General features: G+C 35.4%; 1 protein-coding gene across 1 annotated transcript; it reads left to right on the forward strand.

The window, feature by feature from the left end:
- The first annotated feature begins 2,285 nt into the window (after window positions 1–2,285).
- Window positions 2,286–27,395, forward strand: LOC121411401 (leucine-rich repeat and guanylate kinase domain-containing protein-like). Its single transcript, XM_041604110.1, is given in 17 exon segments — window positions 2,286–2,295; window positions 2,298–2,491; window positions 11,723–11,830; window positions 13,041–13,122; window positions 14,255–14,355; window positions 15,655–15,736; window positions 16,112–16,236; window positions 16,591–16,734; window positions 18,484–18,651; window positions 19,444–19,550; window positions 20,519–20,638; window positions 21,693–21,783; window positions 22,408–22,521; window positions 23,112–23,313; window positions 23,769–24,094; window positions 24,510–24,598; window positions 25,045–27,395. Coding segments are annotated over 17 exon segments (2,376 nt in total). The 3' UTR covers window positions 25,358–27,395.
- Window positions 27,396–27,477: the final 82 nt, after the last annotated feature.

Genomic DNA, 27,477 nt, shown 5'->3' on the forward strand with positions numbered 1-27,477 from the left:
CTGGTGGTAAATGATATTCACCATTTAGTGTTCATTGGTGATATTATTTAGCGCTAAGAAAGGATCACCAGTCGTTCTTATAAAGTCGCACTTAACTTATACGAACAGCTTTTTGAAACACCCACCAGCATAGTTTAAAAAAAAGATGTAATATTCATCTTCGAAGTTTAAGTTTTCCATATAAGTTGAAAAGATAGATACACGTGCAGATTCACCTGCAGTATTCCAAGTGCAAAGATGATTTTTATTTCAAGGTCAAGTCCAGCTCAGAAAAATGTTGATTTGAGTCAATAGAGAAAAATCAGACAAGCACAATGCTGAAAATTTCATCAAAATCGGATGTAAAATAAGAAAGTTATGACATTTCAAACTTTCACTTATTTTTAACAAAATAGTTATATGAACGAGCCATCCAAATGAGAGAGTCGATGATGTCGCTCACTATTTCTTTTGTTTTTATTGTTTGAATTATACAATATTTCAATTTTTACAAATTTGACAATTAGGATTTCCTTGCCAGAAGCACAAAATGTTAAAATAATGGAATTCCACGTGTTCAGGGAGGAATGAAACTTCATTTCACATGACAATGACGAGAAAATAAAAATATTCATATGGCATATATTAAACTACAAAAGAAATAGTGAGTGAGTGATGTCATCAGTTCCTCATTTACATACTGACCAAGATGTGCATATAACTGTTTTGTGAAATGAAGCGAAACTTTAAAATGCCATAACTTTCTTATTTTACATCCGATTTTGATGAAATTTTCAGTGATATGCTTGTTGAATTTTTCTCTTTTTATTCAAATCAAGTTTTTGTTGGGATGGACTTGTCCTTTCAATATCTGACAGAAGAAATGGCCCTTGATAAAATGTTTGGCATGTTGGTGATGAGCTTCTTGTATGTGATGCACAAAATAAAAAATGTGAATATTAATCAACTGATATTTGTGATCAAGAATGTAATGAGTGTTACACTTGTGCTAAAGCTGGGGCCTTAGTATGCAGCGCTTATAAACATTGTATTGAATGCTATATAAATTTTGCATATTATTATTATTACTCATTATAACCCCGCCCCCAATTCCTAATTTGATCAGTGAGACACACTGTAAAAACTGCGGTGTTAAAACTGACACCAATTGGTGTTAATAGAGGACCACACCCTGAGGTGTTAAAATTACACCCTAGAGATTAAACAGAACACCACATAGTGTAAATGTAACAACAAAAGGTGTTGTAATAACACCTATAGGTGTAAAACTAACACCACCAATTTAACACCGGTGTAAAATAACTGGTGTGGTCCTCTATGTACACCGGTTAACATCACAGTTTTTGCTGTGCACATTGAACATCTAGATTTCTTTAATGGAAATTCATCAACTTTATGTGTTCAATTTTCTGCTGCAATGAAAATGAACTTGTCAGATGAACTCTCCTTTTAATGGTTAAAGGCAAAGTCCACCCCGACAAGAAGTTGATTTGAATTAAACTGGAAAGAAAAAACTGTAAAACAAGCTTAATGCTGAAAATTTCATCAGAGCCGGATTTAAAATAAGAAATTTATGACAATAAAAAGCTTTGCTTAATTTCACAGAACAGTTATATACCCATCCGGGTCAGTATAAAAAAAACGTATCTGATGATTTTACCCACTCATTGTATTTTGTCATAAGAAAAGTTGTAAACAAATTTTTTTTTAATAATAATAATTTCAAAAAGTTTAAACAATTTTTGAAAAGTTTAATAAAATTGCTGTTAGAGTGACAGGCTTAAAAAACAAGCTAAAAATGTGAACTGCACATTTTCTTTTCTTTTTTGTTGCATTGAAGAGCTATTTTTTCTTTCTTTCTTTCTTTCTTCTTTGAAATTAGAATCAATTTATCTACTAAGGAACATGCCATTTTTGGCAGATTATTTATTTTGATTATCAAAATCAAGTTTCATTTATAATATTATATTATATCTAAATAGATCAAAGTCGGATACTCTTTGCTTCAAGTTGGTTAAAAAGTGTAACAAGATACAAGTTTTTGCATATTTATATATATACAACAATAAAAAATGATAGGGGGGCCTAATCGGCCTATATTGTTTAAAAATAATAAATGACTCTAAATATGAAACAACAACCATGATCGCTGATCTGCTTCTCGCAAGAAGATCTGCGTGTACTGAATCCATAGAGATGTATACTAATTAGTATATATCTCTATGACTGAATCCGAAGACTAATTTCGAGATTGAGCGAGCTAGCTCGAGCTATAGTAAAGTTCAATGAACTTTTGTTCCTAACAACAACGAAAATGGCGTCTGTTGCTGCGGAAAGTCGGCCGCAAACTGTGTCGTTTAGCGATTTAACGGAACGAACTCCAGAAAATCTAGAGGCTGAATTAGTACAGGAACCTCCAATTCAAGTCAACAATAATGCCGCTGATGATGCAGAAATTGACTCTGAAGAAGAGGAAGCTGAAGAACAAGAGGTAAGAATTGCTAACCCAAACATTTTCTTTTCAGCAGTCCCATGCGTACGTTTTTGCGTGTGCTTGCCTGGCTTGGACGGTGTAATTGAGCGAGTGACTGTGAATCATGTGACTGTGTCTGTGTCCTGATGAAAGTGAAGACTAGTGCGGGGGGGGGGGGGGGTAGCCTAGCCAGGAGGCTCCTAGAGAGTAAAATCATTTACTAACGTATGCTTACTTTCCACGGAGTCAGGGATTGCGTTCCATTCACTCTAGGCGACAACGCAATACTTACCCGTGTTCACTCTAGGCGACACCGCAATACTTACCCGTGTTAAGAAACTGGGACTCCACTCACGCGCATTTGGGCCGCCCTAGCTTAGAACTAAGCTTTCTTTCCGTAAAAAAAAATTATTCTTATGATTAAATAAATATTAATTAATACATGAATACTGTTAAATCGGTACTCACCGGTTCTCTTCTTGAATTTTCTGCCAATTTCCCACGCTGCTGGCTGCAATTCCGCGGTAAATTTCGTCGCCATAGAGAGCTGTTCATGCAACGTTATTTATAAATGGAGCGCCCTTTACGAGAGTTGTTAATGCCGCAGAGAAATCGTTAGGCATTTTGGCCTGTGTTCAAGGCGTAGCTGTTCTATTTTTTTTATAAAATTATGTGTGAGATCGAAATCTCAGCGAGTAAACACTCTTCCAATATGGAAGAGTGTATACTCGCTGTGATATGATCCCGATAGGGAGGCGCAACACCCCCACCCACATGGGCGCAAACCCCAGGGCCGGGGGACATGTCCCCTCACCCAAAATAGTAGGGGGCACATTATGAAATGTCCCCCTACTATTTTTGGTCATGTCGTTCAAATTCGAAATGTATTTTGGAAGAGACGATCTTACTTTTGGCATGCCCCCTTTTTTTTGCTTGTTTGCTTGTCAAATTTCTTTTGGTCAAGATGACCTTCTTTAGAGGGTGATAAACCTTCTTTTTTTGTTTGTTTTTTGCTTGTCAAATTTTCCAGCCCCTGGTCCCCCTACCTTTGGGGAGAGATTTCCGCCCTTGCAAGTAGACATATACTCTTGATATTGTTTGCGAATCTGCACGGGCGTCGATCGAGGGCTGGGGATGAGGAAAAGCGGTGAGACGAGAAAAAAAATAGAACTTAGAAGGGAAAAGGCGACAGAAAAAAAGTGAACGAAAGAAAAATTAATGGAAAATAAAAGGGAAGAGTAAATAGGAGAAATGTGATGGGTAAAATAAATTATGGGAAAAGAGGACAGAAAAAAAGTGAACGAAAGAAAAATTAATGGAAAATAAAAGGGAGGAGAAAATAGGAGAAATGTGATGGGTAAACAAAATTATGGGGAAAGATTCTGGACGCACTATTCATGTTTTATCATGAAAAGAATAAGTTTTTTATCCGCGAGCAGACACTTTTTGATATTGTGATCTGAAACTGGATAATGATTTAAATAGAGAACAATCTGCGTATCTGAATTAACGTGTGTTTTAGATTTAGACCTAGAATTTGGGTATTCTAAGTAACTTTCTTATCATGAAAATCAATAAAGAGAGCGCAAAGCGCGAGCTAAAAATATATGATATAACAAAGGGTGAATTTAAGCTCTGTAATGCAAACACTTTGTGGGAAAATTGTGAATTGTGATGGATCACAGTTAAAAAAGAGCTGATGTATTTTATTTTTATTACTTTGAGTTTTTACATAGGACCGGAACATGCTATGAGGGCATTATGTCATCATATGAAATTGATGACCATCTTCCTATTTCTCTCGCATGGGAGCGCGAAATGTGTTAATTTTATGGCCTGAAAACTGGACATTTAAAGCACTTTGTAATTATGCATAAGAGGCATTATATATCTATCAATGCGAGCAGAAATCGCGAGTCGAAGTTTTTGATAAACTGTCATCAAATTAGTTTGATTTAGAATTAATATTGGGATATACATAACCGACTAATCCAAATGCTATAGCGTGCGGCGCTAGCTGATACGTTTTAACAATCTGACCTGAATAGGGAACTTTTTGAGAACTTTATGGAATACAGGAAAATAATACGTACCTGAAAATTCAAATTTTGCGAGCGCGCAGCGCAAGCAGAAAATGATAATGTTCAGATGATATCACAGACATTTTTACAGAGCACTTTTTAAAAATCAATTTGTAAATGAAACAAAATAATGAAAGTTCAATTTCCCAGCTGAAATATGTTTTGTATAATGACTTCAAAGTTTGATTTTTCAAGCTCCATATTGAGCAAGATATGCAAATACCCTAAAAGACAATAAGGCGCGAAGCGCGAGCGAAAATTTTTTATCCTAACAAATAGATTTAAAAAAAAATTATTTTCAGAGTCTTCCCCTAATGTTATTTCATTTAATCATGTTCCTCCTCTTATGTTTGCCTTTCTTCTTTTTTCCTCTCTTTTCCCTTCCTTTTCTTTTTTCCTTTCTTTTTTTTTCTTTTTTTGCTCCGCCAATAGGGGGGCCCGGGCCCCTCGGCCCCCCTGGATCCGCCTATGTTAGCGGTTGTAGGTATAAATCGCGCTCTAACGCTCTAAAACTGTGTTCTTTATCAAAAAGCTGTCTTTCATATTCATTTTGTTCGCAAAAGAATATAAAGTTAATTTCAATCATTGTATATAGTTATCCTGTTTATGATAAAAATACTTAGAAATTGGGTTAGGTTAGGGTTATCAAATTATCAGGGCAGAAAATATATATTTTTTTTCTCATTTTGCGCGTCGAGCTGGCACTATTTGATCTGTGTTATTATGTTTTTGATGACATTCATTGTATTCACAACAATAATTATTAAACATTGCGCACGCGCCGTGCGCCGCATGAATTATGTAGATCAGGTGAATAACTTACCGCTACACACGAGCAGTTGCTCTATATATTCTATGTAATATAATATATAGAGCAACTGCCCATTTTTAATGGTCCATAATATACCCACTTTCTTCTTTTTTTGGAACGAGTATGAATTTATCTACTGATATACTGAATGTACAATAAAAGTCATTATCATGTATTTCTTGGCATTTCATTTACTTTTTTTTACCATAATTATATCACACAGCTGTTCGCATAGGCCTACGCCGTCACAAATAACAAAACAAAATCTCACTTTTTTTCTTTTTTGGTGGGGGATAGATTTTCCATACGCATACGTACAATTTTTCAAATTATTTTTTTCTGCTATTTTCATAATAAACTTTAAATGATTTCGCCTTTGCACTATTATTTTTTTAAAGACAAAATTACATCATCATCATATCATCGTCACCAACTTCATTCTCATCTTTATCACCACTACCACCATCATTATTATCATCATCATCATCATCATCACCGCCACCATCACCACCACTATCATCTTCACCAAGATAAATCCTGCTTTTTTTCCTTCCTATTTTCCTCTTTTTAGAGGGCACACCACCACGCCCCCTTACTGGATATCCGCCTCTAACGTTTGTTGTTGTATATAAGTTGGCGGATGCCTCATGAAATGAAATAATATAAAATAAGGAAAGGGAAACTAATTAGAAAAAGGACTGAGGAGAAGAAAAAAGAAAGCCAAACAAACAAGAAAAAACAATATCAAAATTTTGTTGTAAAGTCTTCTACGTCAGTTTAATAATTATGTTTTCAATGAAATGAGAACATAAAAAAATGAAACAAGTAAGATGGGCTATACATCGTAGCAAAGAAATAGAGGGAAGCTCCGAGACAATAAAAAGGGTGAGAAAAAGAAAAGACTTTGAAATACTCACAACACGAGCATAATAAAAAAAATTGGAATAAGCAAGGACAAGTAGCCGAGGGACACCCCCCCCTCTCTCTCTAGTTATTTATGTATCAAACTCGCATACACAAGAATTTCTTACTAATCAAAATATTGCGAGCAAAAAGCACGAGCTGACATTTTTTTAAATATTCAAAACTGATAGAGAGACACATTTTAAACAATTCATGAATCATAATAATTATACAACTAGCTTACCAATCGAATCATTCGATTGCGACAAATGATCTGAGAATTAATGCTTTTAGGAATTCATTAAATTAAAGCAAAGTATCTCAACATTAAAATAATTAAGGCGGGCGCAAGGTATCAGCTACTACACCGATAATTTTTTTTTTGACATTTGAAGTATTTTCGGTAATCATGAAAAAGATCGGATATTTCATGAAAGCTCAAATCCCGAAGAGCGGAATATTTTTATTAATTGACTTTTAAAAAAAATGTTCTAAGCCCCATTTAATATTTGATTATAAGTCGATGCATTAAAAGCTGAAAAAATAAAGTATTTTGTGTTCCTCTATCATAATTGTCTTTCTCTTTAACCCTGGTTCTTTTTTTCTGGGGGGAAGCATTTTGGTTAAAAAAAGAGAGAAAAAAGATAATTGCTGGCTTGTGGACGCCCGGTGTGGACGGTGGTAGGGACACCCCCCCCCCCCCCCCGTAGTTACGCCAATATGGGACCAAATGATCCTAAATGTCCGAGGCGAAACTTGTGCAATCAAACGTTATTTCTGAATAAATTAAAGCTTGCGCTGTTCAACTTCAATCTCTTTCAGCTAAATTTGCGATGAACGCTGCGTTATGAAATATATAATTATCAACATCTGGCGAAAAGAATAACCGACCGATCACCTGACGAGAACGCGTATACGTGATCTGCATATCAGGTCCGATCGAGAGTCAGAAGTGAAGGACAACTGCCAAGAAAATCAGGAAAAAGTCGTCAAAATGTAAGTTCCCCTTCATTTCTTTCAATTTTTTGTTACTTATTGAAGCATTAATGTATCATTAAAGCAAAATTTCAACAAAAGCCTCAAATTTAGCTAGTACTTTTGTTGAAATTACAATAAATTTAGATCCACATAAATCTCTAACCCAATTTTAGCACTGATGTCGCCTATGAGGTCCATACATGTAATGTTTGGACCTCATTGGTACTAGGAGTGCCCGTGTTAAGAAAGTGGGACTCCACTCACGCGCATTTGGGCCGCCCTAGCTTAGAACTAAGCTTTGTTTCACGAAAAATTGAATATTCTTATAATTCAATACATGTAACTTATTAGATTAGTACTGTTAAATCGGTACTCACCGGTTCTTTTCTTGAATTTTCTTGAAAATTCCCACGCTTCTGGCTTCAATTCTGCGATAGATTCTGTTGCCATAGACAGCTACACATGCAACTTTATTTATAAATGGAGCGCCCCTTACGAGAGTCGCTAATGCCACGGAAAAATTGTTAGGCATTTTGGCCTGTGGTCAAGGCGTTCTTCTGTTCTATTTTTTTTATAGGTATGAGATCGAAATCACAGCGACTATTCACACTGTTCCATAATGATTCCGAAAGGAGGTGCAACACCCCCCACCCACATGGGCGCAAATCCCAGGGGGACACTTCCCCCTAACCCAAAATAGTAGGGGCACATTATCAAATGTCCCCCTACTATTTTTGTTCTTTTATATATGATGGAAAGAAATAGGCCTACATCATTTAAATCGAAGTAAAACATGTATTTTGGACGAGACGACCTTCTTTTGGGGGTGATAAACCTTCCTTTTTTTTTTTTTGTTAGTTTGTTTTTGTTTTTTTTTTTGCCTGTTTTCCAGCCCCTGGTCCCCTACCTTAGATTTCCACCCTTGCCTCCCACTACTCTTGATATTGTTTGCGAATCTGTTTTGTAAATTAAAGGGGAATTTCACCCTGATAAAAAGATGATGAAAATATGAGAAAAATCATTTCAAAATATCGATGAAGGTGTTATTTGACAAAAAATGGAGTTGATAGAATTTAGAATGCTTGATTTATTGTGACGTCTATAACGAGCAGTTGCTCTATCCTAAATATAAAATGCCCAAATTTCCCATTTTTAATGGTCCGTAACGACCCACTTTTTTCTTTTTGATAACAAGTATGAATTGATGTACTAAATGTACCATAAAAATCATCATGTATTTCTTGACATTTCATTTACTTTTTTACCATAATAATAGCTGCTTGCAAAGGCCTACGCCGTCACAAAAAAACCCGGCGGGGGGGCCACTTACATTGACGAGTGATACCATGCGCGACCAAAAAAACACGTAAAAAGGATGTCCTTTTCACGATAGGGCACGTTACCTACGTAACGTGATAAGGGTGTCAAAAACACAAAAATAACGAAAAAAGGGTATCTATTAATTCGCTAGGAAAACCGTCGTGTTTAGGGTCTAATTTGCGGGGATGATAAAACAAAATCAAAATGTTTTATAAAGGATGTCCTTTTTGCTCCAACACTTCGTGTTAGAGTCCGATTTGCGCGAGGTGTAGAAGGTGGGGTCGTACTAAACCAAATAAGGTAAAGCCGACGACCGAAGGACCCGTAACAATAGGCATTCCTGTACTTGTTTAGGGGTTCATTTCAGGGAATATTTGCCAAGAGTATCGTTTTGTTTCCAATACTTGTTAAGGGTAGGGTTTCACACGCCAATACTTGTTAAGGGGTGCATTTTCAGAATATGGAAATTACGTGTTTAGGGTGCTTTTCGAGACCCCATGGTCGCGCATGGTATCCACTCGTGAATGGAAGTGGCCCCCCCCCGGGCAAAAAAAAATCTTACCTTTGAAAAAGATTGGTGGGGGATGGATTTTCCTCGAACGCATACCAATTTTTTTTCTGCTATTTTCATAATAAACTTTAAATGAATTCAACTTTGCACTACTTATTTTTTTTCAAAGACAAAATAACAAAATTACATCTCGTCATCATCATCATCACCACTATCATTAGCATCACCATCATCATCACCACAACCGTCACCACAACCATCATCATCACCAAGATAATTTTCATCATCATCATTGCCATCATCATCTTTTTTTTTCTTTATTTTTCCCCCATCCCTTCTTCTTTTTTTTTCTTCCAATATTCCTCCTTTTTTTTTAGAGCGGCACACCGTCATATCGGGAGCTCACTGTTTATCCGCCTCTATATGCTTGGTGTTGTATAAATTGGCGGATACCTCATAAAATGAAATACTGAAGAGAAAATAAGGAAAGGGAAAAAGTAAGAAGAAAAAGAAGATGAGGAGAAGACAAAAAGAAAGCCAAACAAATGAAACAAAACAATGTCAAAATTTCGTAATAAAGTCTTCTACGTCAGTTTAATAATGATGTTTTCATTGAAATGAGAACAAAAAAAGAATTGAAACCATAGGCGGCGGAAGCGGGGACGTTCCCCCCTAAATTTGTTGTTGACCTTTTTTTTTTTTTTGCTTGTCAATTTATTTTCCTACGTCCCCCCCTAAAATGTTTGGGTTGAGAGCCTTTTATTTTTTTGCTTGTCAAAATTTTTTAGGTTGTCCCCTCCTAAAATTTGGGGCTTCCGCCGCCAATGATTGAAACAATGAGGTAAAAAGGACTACATTATATAGTGTAAAGAAATAGAGGGAAGCTCCGAGACAATAAAAAGGTTGAAAAAGAAAAAAATGTGAAAACACAAAGCTCTCACAACATGAGCATAATAACAAATAATAACAAATAAGCGAGGACAAGTAGCTGAGGGACCCCCCCCCCCAACTCTCTCTCTCTAGTTATCTATCTATCTATCTATCCGACTCGATTATATAAGAGAAGAATTTACTAATCAAAATATTATGAGCAAAAAGCACGAGCTGATATTTTGTATGAATATTCAAAACTGATAGAGAGACGCAATCGAATTATTCGATTGCGACAAAATTGATGATCTGAGAATTTATTGTTTTTAGGAATTCATTAAAAGCATAAAGTTGATCAGCATTAAAATATGGCAGGCGCAACCCATGAGCTAAAGCTTTATAGGCATACACCGATAAAAAATTTTAAGTATTTTTGGTAATCATGAAAAAAATTGATATTTCATGAAAGAAAGCTCAAATCCCGAGGAGGAATATTCTTATGAATTGACTTTAAAAAAAACTGTGGTAAGCCCCATTTAATATTTGATTATAAGTCGAATAAAACAGTAAAAGCTGAAAAACGTTCGCGTGATATTTGGCAACCTCCCCCCCCAAAAAAAATAAATAAATAAATAAAAAATAAAAACAAGTTTTTAACTATAATAATGATCGAAGGTAATTTTGTCTCGCGTAGAACTGGACAAATGAAAAAAAGATTGTCACTAAAAAAATGAAGGTAATTTTGACCCACGTAAAATTTGGCGAGCCCCCCCCCAAAAAAAAAAAGGAAAAAAGGTTTTAACAAGCAAAAAAAAGGCTAAAAAGAGAAAGAAGAGACAAGAATATGAACGAAATATCCCCATTACAAATAATGCTGTGATCATCATAATTAGGGGTCGCATAACTAGTATGAACAACGTATCTAATTCCAAAATATTTACTACAAATCTCAATAGGGGGATCGGGCAGAAATGCCCACCCCCCCCCCCCCCGATCCGCCACTGATTCCAATCAATAATGACATTTATCTGCAATACTGATACTTTGGAATCAAGATACTGAAGATTGATACGCTTTACATAAATTATGAACGTCTGACAAAAAGATAATCTACCGATCACCTGACCGATCAGCTGACCAGTTCGCGTATCACTTCGGAGTTGATCACTCGTCGCAGCTGTGTGGAACGCTCACCGAAAATCAACAAAAAGGGCCTGAAATGTAAGTTTATTGTAATTCATTTTAATTTCAACTCATTTTTGGAAGTATTTAAAGGCTTCCCACCAAATGAAAGTCATATCGCATAACTCCAATTTGTATTAAGGCGTACATTTACCAAAGTCTTGGGTTTGAAATCAGAACTGAATTGTCTAACCCATAATTTTGGGTAATGTCGCCTATGAGGTCCATACATGTTAATGTTTGGACCTCATTGGTACTAGGAGTGGTTCCATTCATGTGCGTGTACTGTAGATCTACTGCAAAAAAAAAACTGAAACTTTCGCCTCCGAGATTTCTACTTTCCTTCGGGAATTGGGAAGATCTCGAAGATCTTGCTTTTTTGACAGTTAAAGATTAAATTTAAGATTTATCATCAATTTCTGATACTGTTCCTTATATTCTTGTGAGTAGATTCACAGTAAAAAGTTATGAAAATTTCTTTTTTTCTATCATCTAATGACACCAAGTGGTATTCAAATTGTGATTTAAATCTGCCGACCCTGATTCAAAGGATTTCACTTTCAATAAATATCTCAACATTTTTTTTTTGTCAGCCTTGCCCAGATGGAATTCTGAATGAGCGAGCTATCTCTGCTGGACTCTCCAACCTTGGTAGATCTGCAGATGGAACACAACTCACTTTCCTCAACCTCACACTGCCTGTAAGTTACAGTTCAATATTGAAACACAGGGAAATGTCCAAAACATGAGTTTGATATCAAACTAAAGCTTATAAGCCGAAATGCATGCAATGAGGAGAGTTGCATGCTCTCAAAAACTTCCATGAAATCATGACATCCACAACAGAACTACATGCACACCAAATTTTAACCATTTGAAATCCATCATCATGCCTGGTAAGTCCTCGCACACAGTTTGTACATTGTTTAATGCACGTGTATGACATACATGTATGTATAACTTCGCAAACATTTGTTCCAGAAATCAGGAAGACTTTAGATCTTTTTTACTGCTTATTTCAAGAGACTTATGAAACTAACTTGGTTTTAAAACAATACGTCTATCTACTCATTCCTTAAATACAATTTAATCTAATAGCCAAAGGGATTTTCATTTTTTTTTATTTGAATGCTTTGATTTGAAATTGACATTTATCAAGAATAATTATAATCTAGATTCTGCTTCACATTTAGAAATTTTGAACTATACCTATTCGATGAACATATCAAAAATTCATTTATTCATCCTTTCATTCATTTGTTTGTTTATTCTTTGTTCTATTAATTTGCGTTTATTTGTCTTTGTATTCATGCATTTTTAAATTCAAAATCATTTTTCATTATCTATGGTGTATATTTTGAATGATTGATTTATACAATGTAGATGACTACATTTATTGTTTCATTTGTTTGCATGCAGGTATTCAATTATTAATTTTTATAGATATATTTTCATTTATTTAAGCCCCTATTTATTGGCATATAACCCCACCAAATGGGGGTATATAGAAATCAGTGCATGGCCGGACAGTTTGTCTGCGTCAAATCTTGTGGATTAAACTGATTTACTTCCACAGTTTTTACTGGTGCTTGTTGAATTTGGCACACACATTGGTTTTGAAGTAAAGATGTACAAGACACATTTTTTGCATGCATCAGAAATGGTGTTGCCATGGAAACTGCATATTATGGCAGAAATTAGGTAAAAATCTTGTGGATCAAAATGCCTGATGCTTACAAAATTTGGCACAAACATTAGTTTTGGGGTAAAGATGGGCAAGACATTTTCTTCCATTTGATAGAAACTGTGGTGCCATGGTGACATCATGGAGGATGGTTGCAGTGATATTTTTATTTATTTTTATGTTTGTTTGTTGTCATTTATGATCATTTTTTTCTGTCTACAATTCAGGGCTACAACCTGCAAGGAATAAACATCCTTGAGAACTATATTCATCTTCAAAAGTTAGAACTGCCTTACAACAGAATAACAGGTTTGTATTTCATATGAATTTCAATAGATGATAATAAATAATAATAATACATATGATTTATATAGCGTCTTTTCCATTTTGATTAAATGCTCAAGGCGCTTTGAAGGGAGTGAGACATAAAAGTAAAGAGAACTAAGAGAAATACAAAAAAAAGACGAATTAAAAATTCGATATTTCATAGGGACTTTTTCACAAAGATTCAGATGCCTTGCACATTGGTAGTTAAGAATTACTTGTTATCATCCTTTAGACTTTGTTCCCACTGTCATGCAATCTTTTACGAAACCCACGATTGGCCTTCCGTAGCTGATCGTGAAGTTTTAGAACCATTCAAAATTCTTCTACGATCATTACGATTACCATGACTGATCTGATATGACCTGATACGATTGCTCCATGATTGAGATTGCTGTTTGAATTGTGGCTCAAATCGTGACAGTGGAAACTAAGTATAAGGGGTGCTGCACAAAAATCTTTGTAGTCAATTGCAAATTTCTGTTGCAATCATACAATTGATAGATCAATTATAGCTGTAGCAAAATCAGTTGACACGTACCCCTAGCTGCAAAGAGCAGATCGGCAATCAATCCAAACTTGCAAATAATATATAGAGACTAATGATTGGTTTGGGGACCCAAATAGATTTGAAATTGATCATTGCAAGTTTCCTGCAGTGCCCCATTACTCTATTGTAAAACAGCCCCTAGTAAGTGATCAAAGAGTAATGTGTTTGCCTTCCTTTTATTAATGCTTTTCCAATAATTTTCTGTTTGTAGTCATTCAACATTTTGATCCAGTATGATGTGATACAAGATCGGGTCTACCAGAAAAAAAAATGATGCAACTCTTTCAAGTGATGATTGAATAACAAATTTATCTTCTGAATGTTTGAAGTAAAGTTGATTTAGAAAGATGACATTGTTACATGTATACAGTGTATCTAAATTGTTGATATATATCACTCTCTTTGCATCTATGCACTGATCTGGAAAAAAAGATGCTACAGCTTTTTATTATAATGTATGAACTACAATTCTATTCTGAATATTATGAAATGTACAAATTGTATTTGAAACTGATTCATCAAGATGGCATAGTGATGCCCCTTTATTCTGTTTTTTTTTGTGAATAGATATCACTGTCCTGGGATGTATGCCATACCTTGTTCAGCTTGATGTATCCCACAATGAAATCACAAACCTCCTGGACTTCAAACCTCCATTCAATCTCCAGGTAAGACCAGGGGCCCGTCTTACAAAGAGTTGCAATTGATCCAATCAATCGCAACTATGGAAAGCCAGCAATGTCATCAAGGACATTGTGGAAATTTCCTGTAGAAAACAAATTATGACAGTGATGGATTTCCATATAGCGGAGGTTGACTGGATCATTAACAACTCTTTGTGAGACTGGGCCGTGATACCCCTTTCATGAGTCCGTGGATGCGGACCGGATGTGAATTATTTCACTTCATGAAAGGTCTGGGACACCCTGAAAAATCTGGATTATTTGAGTGCTACTATTAAAGAGGACTTGATCTGTAATGAATTATCTTTGAATTCATGAAAAAATTCTTAACTATCAGCTTCTGTTGTCAAAGAGGTCACTTGTTCTGCGGGAAATGTATGGTGTGCATATGATTTGATCAAACATCGAAGTTTACCATGACATTATCCAGAATATTTCCTCACTGTACTCATAAAAATAGCATTTGCTATTTCTGAATTCATGAATGCAATTTTTTTTTTCATTTGAGCCCACATTTTGATTCTTAGCCAGACTCATTCTGGACTATTTGATAGTTGAGTGAAATGGGTGTAACATATATAAAATATTTAGCTCTATGGCTATTTATCATAATGCTCTACAGATGGTCAAGCATATCATAAATCCAAGATTAATAGTTTGTACCAGAAGTTTAGTTGGACTTGATAGTATGAGTAGTTGTTTATTTGTTTATTTATTATTTAGGGGCCAGTTTTTAATGTGGTTTTAACAGATGTTTCTCACAGACCTTTTAAATGTTGCCACTGTGCTATTTTTTTTTAGTATTTCGGACAATTAAGCTATGTACCATTTTTCTTCAAATCCAGATTAGGGTTATCATTTATCTTCTCTCTTAGTATAAATGAAATCAAGCAGAAAATCATTATGATTTATGAAAATACATGGATGGCATTTTTATTTGGTCGGCTAGGCCGGGGAGCGATTCATGAAAGGACTTGTCAGATATTTCATTTGACAAGCCCTATTTAACTTCCATTACCATAGTATAATGGTCAGGGTCATGTGCTTCTCAGCCAATCAAAATGAAGGAAAGTTGTCAGATGACATTTTTTGATTGAACCCTTTTTAGGTTGAATACAAATCATTGCTGTGCTTAATCCCCTAAACCTTGGTTGATCGGAGTAATATTTGTTCATGTGTATTCATACAGTATGTTTTCATTTCCATTGAATTATATAGACTTTGTATCAATGAATTTAAATCGTCACTAGCACCACTGATTTTGTTTTTCTTTTTAAATTCCAGGAGGTTGATATGTCTTTCAACAAGATCAGTGAGATGGGAGATTTGTCGGCTCATCATGCTCTCACCAAACTAGTCCTTGACAGTATCCTTTGTATACATGGTGTTTTAATTGCAAAAATAAGTGTATTTTTAACAAAGGTTGTTGTATTAATTGAAATATCTTGTTCTTGAAATAACCTTTCAACGGATCAACTTCAAACCTCTCCATACTTTGTGGAAAAATCTGTGCAACGTATTCAATATTATCCTCATGGCCATTCAATATTACTCAATTACATACTTTCAGCATTTTTCCAATGTTGATATGCACATCTTTATTTACACTAGTGGCCATAGTAAAAAAATATATATCTTATGTCTTCTTGGATTTAGGACTTTTGTTAATTATCCATGGTGAACTGTTGTAAATTGAATTTCCTTGTAGAATTTGAAATTCCTTGATTCAGCATTCATCCAGACAACCAACTGTCGACCATTGCAGGAGTGGAGAATTGCCGGTGCCTTCAGCACTTGGGTCTGGCTCACAATAACATATCAGTTATTGAGAAACTGGACCACCTTCCTCTTAGGTTCATCAACCTGGTAAGTAGCATCGTTGCAGCTTTCATCCTAGCCCCTGTTACACAAACCTGTTTTAAAGAGGAAACCTACCCGATAAAGGTTGATTTGCATAAAAAGAGAAAAATCAAATAAGTATATAGTACTGAAAATTTCATCAAAATTAGGGTCCTTCATACAGACTTGTTATAATAACAAATTCACGATTTATATAACAAATTGACTCAAGTCTAAAGTATTATTATTTTCTTAATACATTAATAAAACATACCTCCCCCTATAAATAGAATTTGGAAAGTCATGAATAAAGATATGCTTTTCCCCAAAAATGTTCTTTACACTCTTTCACTGTCTTTGTTTATGTTCTCCTGTTAACAGCGATGTAATCAGATCAGCATGATCGAGAACCTGGACACTCTCGTAAGGCTACAATACCTTGATCTCTCTGGCAATGAAATATGCAGCCTAGAAGGATTGCAGAAATGTGTCTTACTGGAAACATTGGATTTGGAGAATAACCAGGTAGGTTCCTTTGTTTCTCACATCCCTCCTTCTCTTCTTTTGTTGGTTCTTGTATTTGATATGCTTGTGAAAATTTCATTCGGCATGATTCTACAGAGAATCATTGAAAACGGTTGATCTTTTCCGGCATTGAAACAATGTATCACCCTCAAACCAACCTGTTTCTGCAGAGCAAATAATCAAATTAACTGACATTCAAAACGGATTAACATGGCAATAACCACCTCTCAGAGGTGGTTAAGATAGAGAAACCGTACTTTGCGCGACGTGGCTTATCAATAAATTGTGTCTGTTTCTACAGGGAAGTTTTCCGGAATTCTAGATACGTAGGTGGGTAATCCAGTTTAACGATTCTCTGTAGAAACACGCCAATTGTTACATAATGATTTTGAGATTGCTGCCTCCTGGGCAAATCATACACAAAGTTGTTATCAATACAGATCATTGTCCTGTTTCATAAAGATTTGTTATATAATAAAAAATGCATGATTTTTATAACAAATTTACTTTCAGCCAATCAGATTGGCAGATTTCAGAAGCTTTTAACTCAAATTTGTTATTAAATCAAGTTTTATGAAACAGTTACCAGTTGTATCTTTGAAAATTAATGGTGATTCCTCTCTTTTAGGCCAACATTTGAGACCAATGTTAACATTTGGGAACCCTAAAAGTTAATAATCTAAAGGGAAGCTACTGGTCACAATCAGTATTTCTCCATGCGAATCGGCAAATCTATTTCTTCAAAACATCAGTTTTGATTTGTTTCTTATGTAGGGAAAATGATGTAATAACAGAAAATGAAAACTTATACCAATTTGTTGTTTAAAAATATTAGTTTCCCTTGTGGGTTAGCCAACTTTATTGTCTTGTGAGTAATGATTCATGAAGCTTCTGATTTTATGGAAGTGTCTTTCCATTTGCCACTTCACAATCATCTCCCTGAAAATTTTAAGTCAGTTGCTTTAGATTTTGTAATCAATCAAAATCAGGGCTAAGTTTTATGGCCCTTACAAAGTGATATTCTTAGTTCTTGAAATTTACAAAAAGATTTTCTTACATTACATAGGCACAATGCTATGTATCTTATGTATTTTTCAATTTTAATAATAGCAAAACTTCTATAATGTGTTATACCCCAAAACAAATGATTTATTCTAATGGATAACAATACTATAGATCATTCTTATGAGATTCACTTTATATGCTTGATAAACGATGCAATCACAAGAGGGATTTTTCAATGTATGGATATACATCATTTCTAGAAAATGTTTTGAACATGTAACTTCAGGGACTCTTGTTTCGTGACATTTGGTGGACACTAGTAACACAGATACATTTTTCTTTCTTTTTATAAACAAACTTATGCAAAGGAAATCTGAAGGGATCGGCACCTACCTTACTAAATATGCATGATATGTCCATTTTGGTTAACCTACTTACCATAATTTGATTTTTTTGGGGGGACCAAATGTAAATATACCAATGCTACTTGCACACTATGTCCATATAACAGCAGCATACAATTGTTTTTTTTTAATAACTTGATCAAATAATTGACTTTAGAAATAGCATTACATTTTCAGTAAAATGTATGGTCTCAATACAAATTTGAAGCCTACAATCAATGAATGTGTAGCATAATTAGATTTCCAAAATACTGAAATGAGACAATTTCTGCCTCAACTCTTTAGACAGATCTTTAAAACTTTTACCAAATTATTCTTTCCTCTTTATTCTTCCCATTAGGTTGCTGATATCACTGATCTTCAGTACATCGAGGGCCTGAAGCTACTACGCCATCTAACCTTGCTAAGAAATCCTATCCAGGATATAGAAGACTACAGGCTTTCCCTTCTCTTCCGTATACCACAGCTAATAGAGCTGGACAGGCATAAGGTGGAAGTCGAGGAGAAGGTAATTTACACCAGTCTTTACCATTATTTTTATAATGCATCTCATGCTGCATTTTGTAAAGATTGTGAGGTTACATTTAGCTCAATAGGCATAAGGTGGAAGTAGATGAGAAGGTGATTTCCACCAGTCTTGAATGCAATTATGTATGCATCATGGGGGTAAGAGTAAAATATTTCTCTTGTCCAAGATAATCAATTTACCTTTTCATTGCTCCCGCTTTGCCCAATATCCAGCTAACGGACAGGAGATCCTTGGTTTCTAATTCCCAACAAAGTAGTATGTTGTACAACCCTACTATCTGATTACATTTAACCACATGTATATGTAATACTCCTAAAATTTGACAGGCAAAGCTATTTTTGCACATAAGAAAGAAAAACTTTTAAGAATTGTATTATATTAGTTTATGATTGAAATTACCTTGTGTCCTATAAGAATGCATTTTCAGAAAGGGGGGGGGGGTGTTATCGGTGGTGTAAGTATGTTATGCTACCAACACAGCCTATGCATTGCGGTCCATATACATGCACGTGAAATAACAGGTCTAAAATTTTTCTACAATCACATCAATGAACGTTGACTCCAGACCAATCAAAGCTATTACATTGTTTCGAATAATGCATTATTGGTTATTTTGACTTATTACTGAAGCAGTATTATCACCAGAGTGATCAGTTACTCAGCTCCATCCTTTCCTCTGCCGGGCATCCGTACAGATGAGATGCGACAGAAAACTTTCGAAGAGTTTACCTCACATTATTATACTTTCCACTGTTGATGCCCTCATTTCAGATAGCAGCTGTGAATTTGTTTGAACCACCAATGGAGGTGATAGCAGCGCAGGACCACAGACGAGCTCTCATCTACTCCTCCCTCAAACAATCCAAGGTTCTTATGAGGTAAGTAAGTTCCTATATGGAACCAGAGCCCTGTAACATAAAGCTTAAGAATTCATTGTGTGGCTGATTGATTGATTTTATTGATTATTGCATATTTATTTATATGTTATATGGGGGTTTTTGCTCTATTTACTTTTTTTGTTGATCCGGTTGATTTTGAGATCTTTATCCCCCCTGTAATCCTAAAAGTTGATTGGAAGATTTTGTTTTATTATCAGTATTGAATGTTAATCAGGGAGTAGCCTTGGTAGGCCAATGGCCTTTAGCTAGTAATACTTCACATCCCATATATTACTGTATGTGTTTTGTTATTTTTTAAAATAGATTTTAATTTGTTCTTGTTGCTTTACTTTGATCAGGAATTATTTTATTCATTTGATCCTCCATGCATTGTCTCTTGTTTTTTGTTAGGTATGTGGAAATAAATGAACTATTAATTTGAGTTTGAATATATGATCTATCATAAAATCAGCCTCATGATCAATTGCTTTTGGTGACGGAGCCCAGGTATAGGATACACAAATACTTTCAATACAAGAATTGATATTGCACTTATTCAAAGCTATGTATTTGTTGGGTTTCCAAATGGTATAAAAATAGGAAATAATGACAAAGAAACCTTAATTGATTTTAAAATGACACCATTGTTAAAGCTGTACTTGATATTAGTGTTTATTATGAAAATGTTATGTAAAGCCTGAATATTTTCCTTTTTATGATTCCCAACATTTGATTAATATTAGTACTGTATTGGCATGTAAGAAGTGAAAAAAAATGACTGCAAAGTTTTGTTGGTTTTGAATTGTATTTTCACATACATGTGTCAAACAGATGTACAGACCACAATTACATAAGCACTACAAATGAGGTTTTACCAGGTAGGGGAAGGCAGATACTTACAAGTATATCATTGCCATCTTTAATGAACAGTTAAATTGATCCCTTTTCTTTGTTATTCACCCACAAAGTACTTTGCCAAGCATTGAGACACCTTACCCAATCCTGGTTCTTGTTGGACCCAGAGGATCAGGAAAGCAATCTCTCGCCCAGAGACTGGTGAAGGAGTTCTCAGAATACTTTGGACTAGGGTAAGTTATCATTTCATCAATGTTTAGCACTAGGGACCAGTTCCATTAAGAGTTAAACTTATTGTAACCTTGCCATTATTTTGAATACCACAGAAATCTTGATTGCTTATATTATTCTTTATCTCATTTTATGTTTCCACTCTGATATATTGCTCTGCTCGCTTTCTGTGAGACAATGGAAATAATTTTGTAGTGTAAATAGAATTTGTATTTCTAAATCTTTATTTGGTGTTTGCTTATAAGCATTTTCATTAGCTAGCGTCTACATAACCACACAAACTTGTTACACACAAAATGAAATTTATTCTAGTCTCATTAGAAACCCACAAGTGGCTTTTCATCATTAGCCCCCATATGTCATCATTGGCAAAACAACAGAACATGAAAAAAAATGCTAAGAAAAGATGGACTGGGCCTTCACAGCAGTATTCTATGTCGTATGGTTGGAATTACCCCAATATCGACCACCTAATTTTCTAAGCATATCTACAAAAATATTTATCTGTTTAACTTAGTTTTAGTCTCATTTGTCCAGAAAAATGAGCAGTTCAGATTCCAATTTTTAGGACAATTTCACATTTGCATATTTGAAACTGACCACCCGCTTTACACTGAGTTTACGGTCGATACTTATCGCGGTGGCGAAATTTTTTTACTCTTCCAAATTGAATTGAATTAAATTGAATTGGTATGGTGTATTGACACAAATATCAAACAGGCAGCTCGCAGGCTGAAAATGTTCAATTTACAAGCAAAAAAATCAACAGAGATAGTAAAATTATACAATGGGGAGAGATAAAACATAAATTAAATTAACATTGATAAAATGCCAAATGCAAATTATGAAAATAGCAATTAATCAACTTTCTAGTATTATGTTTGAATCAAAATACAGAAACCAACAAATAGGGCTAAACGAACAACAATGAACAAAAGCAGAAAATGAGTTGTGTAGTTGACGCAAAAGTCAAGTGATTGAAATTTAAATAAAGCAAACCTGTTGCGTACACAAAAACTTGAGCAGAAAGTAATGATCCGTCTATCTGGTTGTCAGGTTATTACATACTACCAGAGGACAACCAGCGGGTGGAGACAAGGATTATCATTATGTATCAGCAGAACAATTTGAAGAGTTGTTGCAAGAGGTAGGTGATCTTGATGAATCATATTCAATCATTAGCACATTGCATTAAGCAAAGGCACAAGCAGTAAATTAAGCGTAAGTGTAATCGTTAGGTTAAACGTAAGTGTTCATACAAGGAAAGCATAAATATGAGGTTAAACACTAGCATAAATAAATAAATAGGTCAAGAATAAGCATACATTATTTTAGCATCCTAATGTTTAGTGTTAACTTCCATGGAAATATAAGATAGAAGCGTAGAATTTGATACATTTCTCTCTTTGACATTTATTTTCCTTTATACTCCTCTAGATGGTACTTTGGAATTTTTTCACCTAGCTAAAGCTTGATATTGAATAAGTGAGATCCTTTTTGCATGTTTTGTTTGTGCATTCCAAGCTGTAAAGACCCAGACTGGAATAAAAGTAAAATTGACAAATAGATATAATTTACAAAGAACAATTTTCAGCTGGAGAGTGGGGAAAATGCTTAACCTTGCATTGCTGTGTTGTTGCAGTTTATAAGCTTCCGGTTGATATATGGTTTTGTCAATATCACTTTTGTGTCCGGTTTGGGTCTTTATCAGACAGCAATTATGTTTTTACGTTGATGATATTGTTCGAATATATTTTCTTCTTTACCGTAGGGAGAGTTCCTGTTGACCTATCAGATAATGGAACATCGGTATGGACTGAGCCTCCAAGCCATAGAGTCTGTCGCTGAAAACGGACTAGCCTGTGTGCTCACCATGGAGCTAGAGGTATATACCACGGTTCCATGACACTTGCTCCTCAGATTGATTGCTCCTCCTGAAAATTCTTATCTTTACATTATTCTGAAACAAAAACTCGCAATCACAATTCTAACTCTACCCCTATGCCTTCTGATATATTAAACTGGAGCAATTGTTACAGGAGCAAATGTTGTGTCGCCAATAGGCTAAATGGTTATTACACCAAAGTAAAGAAAGGTGTTGTGAGAGGAATTTGGATTAGATCCTGTCGGATCAGGGGCTTGTTGCAGAAAGAATTGCAATCAATCGCAACTCTAAACATCAAGCGCAAATTGATTTTCAATCAATCAACAGCGCGCATTTGGGACTTGCAATCGATTTTTGGCTTGCGATTGAACGCAACTCTTTCTGCAACGGGCCCCAGACCAGACATAATGTAGAAAAATAGCTGTAATCCAAGTGGCAATTAACCTACTTGCCAGTTGATTGAGAAATTGCCCTACAAACAAGCTTTCAGGAATAACCAGATTTTCAGTGAGATCTTGATGTTACCGATCGAGGATACTCATCCAGTTGAAACTCATTCCATAATGGTCCTTAACCGTCTCCTCATCCAGGGTGTCCTGACCATGAAGCTAACGCACTTCCAGCCCCGCTACGTCCTCCTTCTCCCGCTGGATCAGACCAAGCATGAACAACGTCTGCAGGCTGTTGGAAACCTCTCCGCCTCTCAGGTCGAGTTTGCAGTGGATAGGACCAACCTCTACCAGCACATGCATCAGAATAAACCAGGCTTCTTTGACAGAAGCATTGACACCAGTAAGCTTTTTTATTCTTCTTTAACCAGATATATCTCTCTTTATATGAGCGTGGTAAAGAGTAAAATACATATCTTTCAAATGCCAACTGGTATTATTCTGAAAGAATGAATTCTGCTTTGTGACGTAAAACACTGCAATTAACCAGAAATATCTCTCTTTTATGTGTGTAAAGAGTACCATACCTGTCAATGCCAACTTGTCCTGTTTTAAAGATTGATTTCTGCCTGGTGAAATTCAAACTATGCAAATTACTCTAAAATGAAAATTACACTTTTAAGAAACCTTTTTATGCTTTGTTTGTAGCTGTTTTGAAGAAGTTCGCTAAGGGGGTTTAATAAATCAAAATAATAATGAAGGACCACTTAATAATAATGCTGTTTGGAGTGTGTTACTGTTAAATCTGTCATTACATTTCTTTCTTTACATGGAACGTTTTTCTGTTACACTTATCAGCTGACCCTGAGATGGCCTTCAAGTTGGTTCGCAACCTGGTCCTGTCCTACCTGGGTCTGGCCGTTCCAGACAGCCCTGAACCCTCCAGTCAGGAACAGGACTCGTCCTCCATCTATTCCCAGTCTCAGACCAGTTCTGCCATGAGATCCGAGAGCCACTCCCCTTCCTTCTCTCAGTCCACTGGTCGACAGGGTCCGCCAGGGATTGTTGAGAACCCTCCATCTCCTACCAACATGAGGACGTGGATGAAACCTGTCGTTGATCCTCCCCCTAGACCCCTCAGCCAGAACTCTAAGAAGAGGCAGGAATCAACTATGAGTGATATAGTAAGTGTGTTCATTCATTTGACATGATGGACCAATGAAAGTGGATAGGCAAAACTGTAAATCATCAGAGTGGGAGAAAATGATAAAGAAAGAGAATTAGAACATGAATATAGTGGTGAAATTTAGTGAATTTAGTTTTAGTGAATATAGTAGTAAAACAATTTAATATAAAGAGAAATGCATCACAAATTAAATGTATAAGTGCTGAATTTTCTTTTCTTCTACTTTCTTCTTCTACTCTTTTCTTTATATTTTTTCTCTTTTTTCTTTCTTTTTCTGTACTTCTTTCTTTCTCTGTCTCTATCTCTCTTTCTTATTATTATCTTTTATTCTTCCTATTCCTCTTCTATCCCTTTCTCTCTCATTGGTGGCACAAAAATAAATAATTCATGAATGTTAATTATGTCTCCAACAGGAAAAGATCTCATATGAAAGGAGAAAGAGTGCTGCCAAGGAAGCCGTCTCTGGTATCGTACCAAGACCATTGGATCAACTTATCAATGAGTGAGTATCCTTCTAAAATCTTCTATGAATTTACTTGATATTTTTTTCATTTGCTTTGTTCATCTAATACAAGCAGCAAGCAGTAGAAGTATAGTAGCAGTAGCATCAGCAGTAGCATCAGCAGCAGCAGCAGTAGTGTCATCATCACCACCATTGATTCAGGGGTGATTTTCAATTTTCAAGTTCTTTGAATTATTGAAAAAGAAAAAGAAGGTGACGGAGGGGGAGGGGTGATACCTTTTTAAAAGTCATGATGTGTTTGTAGTTATTTCTAAGTATAATTATAATTCTTGTCTATGTTAGGAATCTGTCAAACTTGTTAAAGTAATTTTCAGTGTATGTATGTCACCACAGTGGACATGCCGCAATAAGTAGCCAATAATTTTTTTTTTTTTTATTGTTGGTATGTATCTCGTGACTTTTCCCTCTTTCTTTGTGTATTACAGACCACCATCCACAGCACCAGGCAAGCAGTTGGAAGGGCTAGGTGATGAACCCAACCGCCCCAAGACCGTGCCCAACAGTGCTATCCGCTACCTGGCGGGGAGTCCTGATTCCAGCGTTGCGAGTTCCAGGAGTGACTCGAGAATGTCCAGTCTGTCCGATGCTAGGGGTATGTCGGCGTCACCGAGCGGGTCGCAGACGTCCTTCCAGATGGTCGGTGGTTCTGATGGACATGCTTCTAGACCTGGGAGCGTCGGGTCTCTTCCGGAAGATAGGCCAGTCCTGCCTCCGATTCAGTCTGGACAGAATTCATAGCCTCAGAACTGTTTCCTTTTCTCCTGCTCTCAGGGTTGAGCTATTATCACCTTTATTCTTTCCAAAAGTGTCCCCACATTGGTAATCACCAGTATGATGCCTATAGCATTTTAATTTATTTGATATACATTGAAAGAGCAATGTAGATGGAATAGTGCCGTGCTGAGGATTGAACCCCTATCTTTTATAGTCAAGGGCCTTTGACTACCCGACCACAGGGCCTCATGTTGTTACTAGAGGACATATGATAGCACTATGAACTTCTCAATGTGACAAGCATGACAAGTACTGTCCATTAATTCTCCTTTAGGTCTATGGGGTCACGAATACCTTTTTTATGTACCGGTGTATTTATTTTAAACATCTTTTTGTTTCATATTTCTAAATATAATTTGTAGATTGAATCCTGTTCCATGATTGGTCAACATAGCATCATGTGACCAAACATAACACATAACATCGGTATTCCTTTTAATGATCATCCAGGTGTAAATTATCCTAAGGGTTACCAACCAACTGAGAGAAAATAAAATAACCCAATTCAAAGAAACATAGATTATGTAAATTCACCTAGGGTAACCACTGAAAATAGAACAGCCCAACTAAAATGGGACGACCCAATTCATAGAAATAACAATGAAAAAGAACTAGAGTGAGGATGTGTGACTGTCCTGGGTGGTTATGCAATGAAGAGTATACAACAAAAGGACGAGCATTTTTGGAGGAGGGGTGTGGGTGTCTTCTGGTGCCTATCTAAAGTAATGTTAAAGTTACCATTGAACTTAGAGAAAATAGAAATACCCAACTAAAATGGGACGACCCCATTCATAGAAATAACAATGAGAAAGAACTAAGAAGAGAGTGGTTAAATGACCTGAGTGGTTAGGTAATGAAGAATGTACAACATAAGGACAAGGTCATTTAGGAGGAGGGGTGTCCTTTTGACATGAAGACCATGTAAAGTAATCTAAAGTTAACCATTGAACTTAAGAGAAAGTAGTAAAACCCTAACTAAATGGAACAACCCAATTCATAGAAGTACAATGATGAAGAACTAGGATGAGGACAATTGAATGGCCTTGGTGATTATAAATGAATGAATGAGCACATCAGAATAGGAAAAGAATTAAGGTGTCCAGAGAAGTAGGGCAGTGACAGATGTGATGAATTAGAACAAAAGTGTATATTGAAAGCTAAACTGAAAAACAGCAAACTGATCTGAACTGAATAGATGTCAAACAAAAGCAAACCCATATGTACAAAGAACCTTCCTACAAAAGCTTCAGTTATTAACACAAGTTCACAGAAGATACGATGTTGTGTTGGGAATATTTCTAGATAGTAGCTAGATTTTTATTGTGTCGCACATCCAATGTACTGAATATTGGTTTTAAAAATACCAAAGATATATTAAAAATATGCCAGGCAAGAAATTGAATTTAAGTTTTCAAGGGTCGGTTTTACAAACGAATAATAATAATAATCATAACAACAATGAGAATGAAAGAATACTGTTTAAGAGTAAGCTTTTAACATCCTGTTTATAAATTATAAGCACCTGAAGAGCAGAACTATTGTTTATTATTCATATTGTAACACAATTTAGGCATGATTATGTGGAAAGGAAATATATAAACGCTTAAATGTGTGCATTGTGTGAACCTGCTATAACACATACACCATTGTTTACTTTGTCATAGTATAATATCGCTCTTGTTCCCTCTCATTGGTGCAGTGGGCCCTGCCCCTAAGTCCCATTTAAATGATTTTGTCCTTAGCTATCACTGTATATCATCAACAACAAAAAAAAGAATCCAGAGTTTAAACTTTGAAGAAATGAAGTTGGCACATGTAATGAAAATTATTTGTACAAAGGGTGTCATGATATATTTGAATTGTAATGTATCGTAATATTTTATTAATTTGTGAAAAACAAAGTGTTTGTAAATTAAATAAGTATATGTAGAGAGACTGTATATAATATATGTATATATTTCTGTGTAAATAAATAACGTACATGTGTATTACCTAAAATGATATTCATGTCATGTTTCTGTTTGGCTTTCAGAGAATGTAAAAAAGACTTGGGGTCACTTGACTTACAATAAGTTAATTTAAGT

Source organism: Lytechinus variegatus, chromosome 3 (genome assembly GCF_018143015.1).
Source record: "Lytechinus variegatus isolate NC3 chromosome 3, Lvar_3.0, whole genome shotgun sequence".
NCBI lineage: Eukaryota > Metazoa > Echinodermata > Echinoidea > Temnopleuroida > Toxopneustidae > Lytechinus > Lytechinus variegatus.